The 12,012-nt window shown below is 40.0% G+C and overlaps 1 protein-coding gene across 2 annotated transcripts in view; it reads right to left on the bottom strand.

Moving 5' to 3' along the window:
* TMPRSS7 (transmembrane serine protease 7) overlaps positions 1-12,012 on the bottom strand; it is a 49,020-nt gene that overhangs the window by 25,521 nt on the left and 11,487 nt on the right. Inside the window, exons 4-9 of one of the 2 annotated variants that reach the window (XM_044941732.2) lie at positions 10,112-10,179; positions 8,665-8,858; positions 7,089-7,127; positions 6,128-6,356; positions 4,413-4,543; positions 1,858-1,970 (exon numbers count right to left, since the gene is read on the bottom strand). In XM_044941732.2, the coding sequence (XP_044797667.2) occupies positions 1,858-1,970; positions 4,413-4,543; positions 6,128-6,356; positions 7,089-7,127; positions 8,665-8,858; positions 10,112-10,179 (774 nt within the window). The remainder of the gene's footprint in view (positions 1-1,857; positions 1,971-4,412; positions 4,544-6,127; positions 6,357-7,088; positions 7,128-8,664; positions 8,859-10,111; positions 10,180-12,012) is intronic. The other variant, XM_044941734.1, reaches the window with a different exon arrangement.

The raw sequence follows: 12,012 nt of genomic DNA, 5'->3' as shown, positions 1-12,012 counted from the left end.
AGAAATATCAATAACCTCAGATATGCAGATGACACCACCCTTATGGCAGAAAGTGAAGAGGAACTAAAAAGCTTCTTGATGAAAGTGAAAGAAGAGAGTGAAAAAGTTGGCTTAAAGCTCAACATTCAGAAAACGAAGATCATGGCATCCAGTCCCATCACTTCATGGGAAATAGATGGGGAAACAGTGTCAGATTTTATTTTTTTGGGCTCCAAAATCACTGCAGATGGTGACTGCAGCCATGAAATTAAAAGATGCTTACTCCTTGGAAGGAAAGTTATGACCAACCTAGATAGCATATTCAAAAGCAGAGACATTACTTTGCCAACAAAGGTCCGTCTAGTCAAGGCTATGGTTTTTCCTGTGGTCATGTATGGATGTGAGAGTTGGACTGTGAAGAAAGCTGAGCGCTGAAGAATTGATGCTTTTGAACTGTGGTGTTGGAGAAGACTCTTGAGAGTCCCTTGGACTGCAAGGAGATCCAACCAGTCCATTCTGAAGATCAGCCCTGGGATTTCTTTGGAAGGAATGATGCTAAAGCTGAAACTCCAGTACTTGGGCCACCTCATGCGAAGAGTTGACTCATTGGAAAAGACTCTGATGCTGGGAGGGATTGTGGGCAGGAGGAGAAGGGGACGACAGAGGATGAGATGGCTGGATGGCATCACTGACTTGATGGACATGAGTCTGAGTGAACTCCGGGAGTTGGTGATGGACAGGGAGGCCTGGCGTGCTGCGATTCATGGGGTCGCAAAGAGTCAGACACAACTGAGTGACTGAACTGAACTGACTCCCTCTACTTTATAGTGAATTCCATGAGAGCAGAGCTTGTGTGTGTGTGTGTGTGTGTGTGTGAGACTTCATGGATCCTAGTGTCTAGAATACTGCCTGACACATAGCAGGCATTTAATAACAACATGCTGAATGAATACAAACTAGACAGTTCTTGCTGCTTACATCCAATATCTACATCTCATAGATATTGCATGGTCTCACAAAAATTACTTCATATGCATATGCTGCAAGAGCAAAGGTGACACCTTGCCCTATCTCCCTCTACATGAATATTAAGTTGAAGAAGGAAAAATAGGTAACAGACTGAGATTTTAAAAACAAACAGGGAAACAAACAAAAACCAGGAACTCCCTGTCTAGCACTAGAAGAAGTTGTATGTATTTCATATAAATTTGCACTGATTTGTTTATACAATGATATATATGTTTTTTGTTTGTTTTAATCACTAAACCGTGCCTGACTTTTTGCAACTCCATGGACTGTAGCCTTCCAGGCTCCTCTGTCCATTGGATTCCCCAGGCAACAATACTGGAGTGGGTTGCCATTTCTTGCTTAATCCAATTTTTATTTTTTAAATTATCTTTCTGATGAAGTAATTAAAAGTTAATAATAAATGAGGTCTATCATAATAAAATAAGTTGTTTGATCCTGTAATAATGTCTTTGCATTTTTTAATCTGAGCCATCAGCAAAGCCCCTGGAATACTCGAGTGGGTAGTCATTCCCTTTTGCAGGGAATCTTCCCAATCCAGGGTCTCCCACATTGCAGGCAGATTCTTTACCATCTGAGCCACCAGAGAAACCTTTATTTTTTAATACAAACAAAATAAGAAACTGGTTAAGTAAGCTCCAGGTTGCAAATGGCAGTTAATTTGTGGGAAACAAGTTGAAATTACAACAAACTTGCAGGTTGTAGGTAAAATATTTTAATAAAGCTTAAATATTATAAAACTAACATTCTTTTCAATTATTTAAATAATCAGTATAATTAAATTCAGAGATAAATTGTTACTAAGAATAAGATAGCAATATTTTTTCTAAGATAGTGGTAAAAATAGGCTACCTGAAATTTCCAGGTACACTTGCATTTCGGAGGATAGTAGCTTGGGTAATATGGACTTGAAATTTTCCCTTCAAAACCAGCGATTTCTTTGACCAACACTGTGTTTTCACATTCTGAAAAAAATATCCAGTAACACACAGTGATTGGCAGTTGTGAAATTATGAGAAATAGATAGCATACATTTCTTTAACTATAAATACACATTTTCTTGATCAATAAATACTTATCTTTGAAATCTAAGCTACTTTTTAAAAAGAAATAGTACCCTAGGATATATAGCTATTATACTATTCAAAGTCTACACTTGTTTTCAAATAATTTATTTTGGTTACAGATCTATAGGATGCTATTCCTTTCTTTAAAAAACATGGTTTAAATATATTTTTTCTTCCAATTTTATTGAGCTATAATTAAAATATTAACCCTGTATATATATATATATATATATATATATATATATATATATATTTTGACATACAGCACTATAAATATGTATTTCTAAAGCTCTGAGTTAATTTTGTTCAAATTAGTGTGTATTTGTTGTCAAGGGTATATCCAGTTTACATAACATGTTATGCTCTTTAAGACAATCTAAATGTCTATTCTTACTGATATGGTCATCCCTCTGCTGGAATATAAGCTGTCTGAGAGCACTGATTTTCTTATCTATTTCGCTTATTATTTTCCTAACACCTAAATAGTTCCTGGCATACAACAGACATTCAATAAGTATATTTTGAGTTAACAGACAAATTCCAGTACCATATTTCTGTTATAATTCTTTTTTTGAACCATTGGAGTTACAGGTAACTTTCAAAGCAACAACATCTCAAATATCGAGTTCAATTTTGTTCAATAAATTAATTTTACATTGGGTTTTGTAAAAATTTATCAAAATGAGCCACTGCCCTAAAATATTGATGAATCTGTAGCTCTCACCATCTATTTAAGCCAAATTCTCTTCCCTCCTTACCCTCATCTCCCATTCTGATCTTTCTGTTGATGTTCATAAAAAAGTCAGCAAAACATGACCTGTAAGATTTGAGCAGTTTCCAAGGCAACAAATGTTATAAAAGCATGAGAGTTTCAGTGAGGGTTCTTTTCATTCTGTTCTGTTTGACTATTTCAACCCAAGTCAAAAAAAGAAGAATGAAGGGAAAGGTCACTTTTTGCTCACTAGAAAACCTCTGGGTTTTACATCACAAGCACTTTCTAGGATGGCACTCATGTGCACGCATGCTAAGTCGCTTCAGTTGTGTCCGACTCTTTGCGACCCTATGGACTGTAGCCTGCCAAGCTCCTCTGTTCATGGGATTCTACAGGCAAGAACACTGGAATGGGTTGTGACGTCCTCCTGCAGGGGACGTTCTTGATCCAGGGATCAAACCCACATCTCTTATGTCTCCTGCATTGGCAGGCTGGTTCTTTAGCACTAGCACCACCTAGGAAGCCTGGCACTCATGTGCATTACTGTAAATGGGAATTCACAAAAGAATGTGCTAAAAGAATGTGCTCTACTGAGCCATTGTCCCTCAGCTCCAAACCCATCCCTCTCTGCTCTGCAAGGCTGGTCTGGCACTCTGCAAACTTCTCTCTTTTACCCCTTGATAGACTCTGCCAGAGGGCTTCCCAGGTGGCACTAGTGGTAAAGAATCCACTTGCCAGTGCAGGAGACGTGAGAGATGAGGGTTCGATCCCTGGGTTGGGAAGATCCCCTAGAGAGGGCATGGCAACCCACTCCAGTATTCTTGCCTGGAGAATCCCATGGACATAAGAGACTAGAGGGCTACAGCCCATAGGGTTGCAAAGAGTCGGACACGACTGAAGCAATTTAGCAGGCATGTACACAGGCTCTGCCAGTAAGGGGTGGTAAAGAGAGGCTAGAAATCTGGAGATGAGAACAAGACTTGTGCCTGTTTCTTATTTCTGGGAGTGTCACCCCAACAATGCCGCTTCACCCCCGCAGGCTCTCTTCCTTCTTGTAGCAGACTTGAATACTGCTAGCAGTTTTCCCACTCCCACTTTATTGTGTCTTCCTCAAAGATACCAGCTCAGCTGTCTGGCACCCTCCCCTCAAAGGCCTGGGTCCCAAGTTAATTAACTTCTGAAATCATAGACATGAACACCAGCTAGGCAGGACCCCCTCCTCAGAGGCCTGACTTTCATTCCACAGACCCCCTCCTCCAAGTCCTCAACTGTAATCACTCCAATTGCTTTTATTTGTTCCTCCAAATCTACCAATAGTAGTTGCTTCCTACCATGTGTTATATCTGTGATAACTTACAGTCTTTTTGTTTTCATGTTTTTATGGGATTTTTTTGTTTTTTGCCTTTTGAGATACCCATTTTCACACCTTTACACTGAGCTAACAGTTCATTATATTAAATCCTCTCTGTTAGAATAACTAGTAAGATCTCCCTCTTCTGACCAGACCCTGACTCAGGATCCCGACTTAATGCAACTAGTATTACAACATAGCCTCAGGAGAGATATGACTGGAGTATCTTATCAAAACAAGTATTTCTCATAACTTATTTCAACTGGGAAAGACTTACTTTGCTCTGGGATGACTTCAAAATATGCCCGAATTCCTGATAGCCTCCATACCTGAGGAGACTTAAATGTCACCAACATGAGATTATTTGTGGAAACAAATGATTTTAATGTTCTTGCAGGTTCACAAATTCTGAAACCAGATAACAAAACAAAAGCACATAAATAATAGGTTGTTGAGGGTTGGACCTTCATCCGCCACGAATTCTGCACATTTCTTGGGCCCTCTGCACGATCCTCATGTCACGAATTCTGCACATTTCTTGGGCCCTCTGCACGATCCTCATGTCATGAATTCTGCACATTTCTTGGGCCCTCTGCACGATCCTCATGTCATGAATTCTGCACATCTCTTGGGCCCTCTGCACGATCCTCATGTCTTGGACTTTGCCAGCCAGGTCTTCATCAGTTACTTGCCACAGGGCACTACAGATGGAGGGGAGCTGATATAGGTACAGAAATTTTTGTCCAGTGACTATGGAAGAATTCTCCTGGATGGCTGTCCCTGGACCCTCCTTGAGAGCAAACAAGGTATACCTGAAGGGTATTTAACAGCAAAATTCATCAGCTCTTCACCAGGGAAAACTGGGCTCGAAACTTAGCTCCATCACTTAACTGAGCAATGAAGTAACTAATTCTTCATAAATGACAGTTTCACAACTCTGAAATGGTAGTAATAATAATAGTATACTCCTGATAGCATTGTGATGGGGATTAAATGAGATAATAACTAACTGTGTCTGGGAATAGTGAAAAGAAGCCAATAACGATGATTGAGGGATGAGAATTAGTCACAAGTACTTTTCATTACAAATTTTTAGACACTGAATTTTTAACATGTTCATTCACCACCAAAATATGAAGAAATAACACTTACAAAAATATTATTCTATACATGCATAAACATTATTAAAAATGATAAGATAATTTGTATGTCTTTTAGCACAATGAGTAAAAATAACAAATTCTTAATAAAGCCTAACTGACATTACTATGTTATCAAACTATTAAGCAATCACAAAAAGATGTCTACTAGTAAGTAGAAAATACTAAGATATGTATATGTATATATGTGTAGAATAATGTACATGTGTGAATGAAAGAATGTATGCAAAAATATAACATTTATTTTTTCTGGGTAATGGAAATGCAAAATAATTGACATTGTTTTCTCTGATTGACCTCACTTTCACATTGAACATTGTGTTATCTTTATAATAAGGAAAAAATTTATTTTTCTATAGCTATGTAATCATAATAGAATATTTATTCAAACGGGCTTCCCAGGTGGCTCAAGTGATAAAGAACCCACCTGCCAATGCAGGAGACATAGAGTTGTGGGTTGAATCCCTGGGTCAGGAAGATCCCCTGGAGGAGAGCATATTTAAACATTCTATTGAAACAATGGTCTTCATTGTAATGAAGTAAAATTAAGGTTCCCCACCCCCCAGAAATCTGTTATATATCAAAACTATTGACCGAAGTTCCCACTGTACTGATCTTGACTGTTGTATGCTATACGTGAAAAGAAACAGAGTCTGATAGGCTCTGGCTAATCCATGGGGCGCTAACTAAGGCATGGGTCAACCTCTGACCTCATGAACATACACAAAAATGGTTAAAAAAAAAAATCCAAGGGCAACCCAGACATTGTAAAAATTGTATAAAGAGTTATAAAAACTCTTTTCACTTGCCAACTAGAGTGCCGGCATCATACCTGTATAAGATGGTGCTCCGGATTGGCAAGAGAGAGTCATAAATGGTCAGGGAGTCAGTGACACAGTTGTCGGCTTCAATCTGGACAGACTCTATCGAGAGTCGGATCAGATGGCCCACTATGGCCACCAGCTTGAAGTGGCACATCAGCCTCCCTGAGGTTGTTGAAATCTCCAGAGGGTAGTGGAGAGACAGATGATCTGCGTAGAAGTCCTGGGAGCAGCCTTTGTCTGCGGAGACAGCACTGGGTTTTGCTTTGTTTTGTTTTAGGAATGATTTTTCTAGAAATCTTTATAAAAAATAAACAACAAAAGAGCTCACATGGAGAATATCTGCTGCTTTTGCCAGCCTAGAATCCACTCTCATATCTTCTGTGCCTAGTTTTTACTTTGAGAAACCATCCTCTACATGGCTTCGTTGGGGTTAAACTCACCCCTAGATCCAGAGGTGAGCACACAATCCAGACTGACCAATCAGAGCCAAAGAAGCAAAGAGGCGGCATATCAGCCAGTTTGAGACAATGAGACTCAGTGCCAGGACTTCTGCAGGAACTATCATGAAATATAGATGAGGTTTTCTTTTTTTTCCATCATGGTTGCTAAACTGATAAATTATAAGCTTGGATCTGCTGGTGGCCATTTATGCCACCACACTGGAAGAAACATTTGATGAAGCCTCAAGAGAAGAAAGCAAAAATGCAGAGTCCTGATGATATTTTATCTTAGAACCTGGACCCAACCGTGCCTGCAGCCAACATACTCCATGTATGTCCCAGTTATATGAGTCAATCAAGTTTCTTTCATGCTTAACCTAGTTTGAATATCCATCTGTCACTTGCAACTGAAAGAACACTAACAAATACCATTGAACAGGAAAGCTACAGCCAGAAAGGATGTAGATTTGTAGGCAGGGACATGGGTGGGAAGAGGAAGGGCAGGGAAGAAACCACAGATAGAACTTACTAGATCCTATGGTTGAAGAGTAATCTGACCGAAGACCAGCTGCAATGAAAAAGTACATAGAAAAAAAACCTGTCAGTCCCAGAAATCAGTTTGTCAGAATTTTGCTTAGTAAAAACATTTTCAGTCATTTAAAAGCAATCAGTGTATCTGAGATTTGCTTTAAAATAATCCTGTAAGGTAAAGGAGGTCATGTAGATATTTAGAGATCAAATAGAACAGTTATGAGTTGATAGTTTTTGAAGCTGAATAAAGGGTGTAAGAGTTCATTAAACTATCCTCTTTACTTTTATACTTCAAATCATCTGTGGTAACAAGTTTTAAGCACTTTTTATGACAAAAACCCAACAAAATACGCAAATAACTGATTTTGCATCTGAAATAGTATATGTGATACAGAATTTTCCACTAGACATTTTCTTTTTCTTTCTTTCTTAATATTTTCCATTCATTCATTACTTATTCCAAATACTTTTCATCTACCTACTACATGCCCACATATCTATCTATCTAGTTTAAATCAAAATAGAAAAGTGCATAAATTTGGGGTTAAACAATAATTAAACCACTTTTCTGTTAAGACAAGTGATGGAGTTTGCATTTTGACTGTGCTATGGAGCAGGCCATTTTGGAGCATTGGAACACACTATAGAACATAGACACAGTTCTGTCTGAATGAAGGAAGAAACAAGGAAAGTAAATCGCAGAAAAACTTTCCTTCTTCAGGACTTTGTCCCTTGGAGCCTTGGTTTGAAGATGCCTGAAGCCAAATTAAGTATAGAGAAGGGTTTGTTGTTTAGTCTCTCAGTCCTATCCGACTCTTTTGCAACTCCATGGACTTTAGCCTGCCAGGCTCCTCTATCCTTGGGATATTCCAGGCAAGAATAGTGGAGCGGGTTGCCATTTCCTTCTCCAGGGGATCTTCCAGACCCAGGGATTGAATCCATGTCTCCTGCATTGGCAGGCAAGTTCTTTACTACTGGGCCACTAGGGAAGCCCCATAGGGAAGGGTATACTTTAATAAATTTAATTTCATAAATATATTTGACCCCAATTCTACTGTCTAATCATTGTATATAACATTTAGCAACTCTCTTTATCAATGTAGCTCCAGAGTCTTTAGCTAATCCTGTTCCACTGAGATTGTGGAAAAGAATACAGTCATTCCTCAGTATCCACCAGGAACTGGATCCAAGACTACCCATCCCCATCCCCATCCCCAAGGATGCCAAAATCCAAGGACACTCAAGTCCTTTGTATAAAGTGGAATAGTATTTGCATTAAAATCCATGCACATCCTCCGGTATACTTCAGATCATCTCAAGATTACTTATAGTAGCTAATTCAACATAAATGCTGTGTAAATTTGCCAGCTAGCAGCAAATTCAAGTTTCGCTTTTTGGAACTTTCTAGATTTTTTTTTTCTGAATATTTTCAACCCATGGGTGGTTGAATCCATGAATGCAGAGTCTGTGGATACAGAGGGAAGACTGTACTTCGTGACAACATTGATTACAATAGAACAGTGTCAAGAGTACTGCTGGAAGGAGAGCTTGAAGGAGAATTACCCAATAATCACCATTTAATACCACAGAGTCCATGTCCACAGCCAGACCCTGCAGGCTCCCCACAGAGGTCCGGTTTATGATGCTCGTCTGGATGGAGTCCTTCAAGATGGCAGCCACACAGTCCTCACAGAAGATGTGGCCCTTGGCATGAGGCATAACAAATACAAGCCAAAAGTGGACAAGGAGGCCACCTTTGTTGTTACTGCTACAGTGAAAAGAGAAAGAAGTTCAGGGATATGCCTCTTAGGAAGCAGACATTCACAAGGATCCAGTGACCCAGCTGATAAATTCAAGGTGAAGCCAATGAGCACACCTTTCAATAAACATAACTTCCTTCTTTAGGAAGCCATTGACCACTTTTATGGGAATTTAGAAAGAAAAGCATCTTGATCTGTGTATTCTTGCGCTGGGTTCAAATCTAGAACCATTAGTAAATTTTGCATCTCCATGGAGAACACACTGTTTCTATGGGTATCAATCAATGTTCACTGCCATTACAAATAACAGTTAGAATGCTTGATACCTCAGGATCTTTAGACACAGTGCTAAACCTGCTTCATCCCATTAATCCTGTGAGGAAGGTCCTATTACTCTTCCAACTTTACACATGAAGAAATGAGGGTCAACTCAAAATCATACAGCTGCTCAGTAACAAATCTAGAATTCAAGCCTAATTTGGTTTTCAGGTAGCTGCTCCTGCTTCAGTTTGCTCTTGGAGCAGAATCTCCTAAGACCTAAATATTGTCATGTTTTACGAAAAAAACATAAGACAGTGTTCTACCGCACATATTTTGGGAAATGGAAAGTGAAGGAAAGGAAACAAATTGCTTTACTACAAGACTTTCTTAGTGCCTTTAATCTGCCAAAATGAATTGTGAATCTCTGCAGATATAGCGGAGGTGGGGGAAGGCAAGATACAATACACAGCACACAAATTTTCCTAAAAACCATTTGAACATGGGATGCTTTTTTCTCAGATGATTTCTAGCAACTAGTTTTTTTACTGAACGTATTTTGAAATACATCCATCAGTGTTTTATTTTTGCCTTCACCTAATAATAGTGGACATGTTTATGGCCATTTTGCCTAGAAGCATTAGTACAGAGGTCCAGGTTAATTCCTGGTGTTTGTATGTGTTCAGTCTCTCAGTCATGTTCGACTGTTTGTGACTCCATGGGCTTTAGCCCATCAGACTCCTCTGTCCATGGGATTTTCCCAGCAAAAATACTGTAATGGGTTGCCATTTCCTTCTCCAGGGGAGTTCCTGGTGAGCTTTGGTAAATGAAGAGAAAAACTCAGCATGACAAAGGTCTGGGTCACAATTGTGCTAAAAGGGTATTAACCCACAACTATCCCCAAGAAGTTACTTGAAAATGATGTTATTACAGCCCTTCCACACCATTGTGAGGAATTTACAGCAGTGAATGCAGAAGTCCCAAAGCAAGGGACTTTCCGTACCTGATATCTGCAACTACAGACTGCTTGTAAAATTTGGAGAAGGCAGATGTTGTATAAACCAGGTTTATCTGCAAAAGAAGAACAAAGGTATCTGAAGTCTTTCAAACTTGGCTTCCATGCACAGTACCCAGCATTCTATAGGTCCAAGATTTGACAGTTAGCAAGGAGAAAAGCCAGGCTCAAACTAAAGGCTTCTAATGCCAAACTCAGGCATTATTCTTTGAATTAAAATAATTTATTACTTCCTGTATCAGAGTTACTGTCATCCTGCTGTTGGTGAAAATTAATCAGTTACCTTTATTCATTTATTGCTGTCTTTAGATACCCTGTATCAAGCTTAACTTCAGAATTATGTTACTCCAATAGTAAATTTTCCCCGCAATAAGTAAAATTCCTTTAAGCACATTTTCAAAGTAGTTGACCCAATCTCTTCTATGATGGACAGGGAGGCCTGGTGTGCTGCAATTCATGGGGTCGCAAAGAGTCGGACATGACTAAGCGACTGAACTGAACTGAACTGAACTTCTATCAATGTACACCATGGAAAAGGTATATTCTCAAGGACACATTCCTAAATTAGCCACTAGAGGGCGAGTAATACTTACGGTAGGGTCTTATATCTCCCTTCAGAAATCTCCTGTCTCCAGGAATTATTTTTTTAACACCATAAATGGATCTCAAAAAGAGAGCTACTTCAATCAACTGACATGGTGTGCCCTTACTTAGCATTTCTAAAACCAGTTTCTTCTACCAAGTCTTCCCCTGTATTCCCCTTCCTGCTGCTGCTGCTGCTAAGTTGCTTCAGTCATGTCCGGCTCTGTGCGACCTCAGAGACGGCAGCCCACCAGGCTCCCCTGTCCCTGGGATTCTCCAGGCAAGAACACTGGAGTGGGTTGCCATTTCCTCCTCCAATGCATCAAAGTGAAAAGTGAAAGTGAAGTTGCTCAGTTATGTCTGACTCGTAGCGACCCCATGGACTGCAGCCCACCAGGCTCCTCCATCCATGGGATTTTCCAGGCAAGAGTACTGGAGTAGGGTGCCATTGTCCGACTCTGTGCAACCCCATAGAAGGTAGTACCCCAGGCTCCTCCATCCCTGGGATTCTCCAGGCAAGAACACTGGAGTGCATTCCCCTTCTTCAGTTAAGTTCAGTCGCTCAGTCGTGTCCGACCCTTTGCAACCCCATGAATCACAGCACCCCAGGCCTCCCTGTCCTTCACCAACTCCCAGAGTTCACTCAAACTCATGTCCATCGAGTTGGTGGTGCCATCCAGCCATCTCATCCTCTGTTGTCCCCTTCTCCTCCTGCCCCCAATCCCTCCCAGCATCAGGGTCTTTTCCAATGAGTCAACTCTTCGCATGATGTGGCCAAAGTATTGGAGTTTCAGCTTCAGCATCAGTGCTTCCAATGAACACCCAGGACTGATCTCCTTTAGGATGGACTGGTTGGATCTCCGGCAGTCCAAGGGACTCTCAAGAGTCTTCTCCAATACCACAGTTCAAAAACATCAATTCTTCAGCACTCAGCTTTCTTCACAGTCCAACTCTCACATCTATACATGACCACTGGAAAAACCATAGCCTTGACTAGATGGACCTTTGTTGGCAAAGTAAGGTCTCTGCTTTTCAATATACTATCCAGGTTGATCATAACTTTCCTTCTAAGGAGTAAGCGTCTTTTAATTTCATGGCTGCAATCACCATCTGCAGTGATTTTGAAGCCCCCAAAAATAAACTCTCTCACTGTTTCCACTGTTTCCCCATCTCTTTGCCATGAAGTGATGGGACCAGATGCCATGATCTTCGTTTTCTGAATGTTGAGCTTTAAGCCAATTTTTTCACTCTCTTCTTTCAATTTCATCAAGAGGCTTTTTAGTTCCTCTTCACTTTCTGCCATAAGG

Source organism: Bubalus bubalis, chromosome 1 (genome assembly GCF_019923935.1).
Source record: "Bubalus bubalis isolate 160015118507 breed Murrah chromosome 1, NDDB_SH_1, whole genome shotgun sequence".
Lineage (NCBI taxonomy): Eukaryota > Metazoa > Chordata > Mammalia > Artiodactyla > Bovidae > Bubalus > Bubalus bubalis.
The sequence above is the reverse complement of the archived record's forward strand: the minus strand, read 5'-3'. Positions and strand labels throughout refer to the sequence as shown.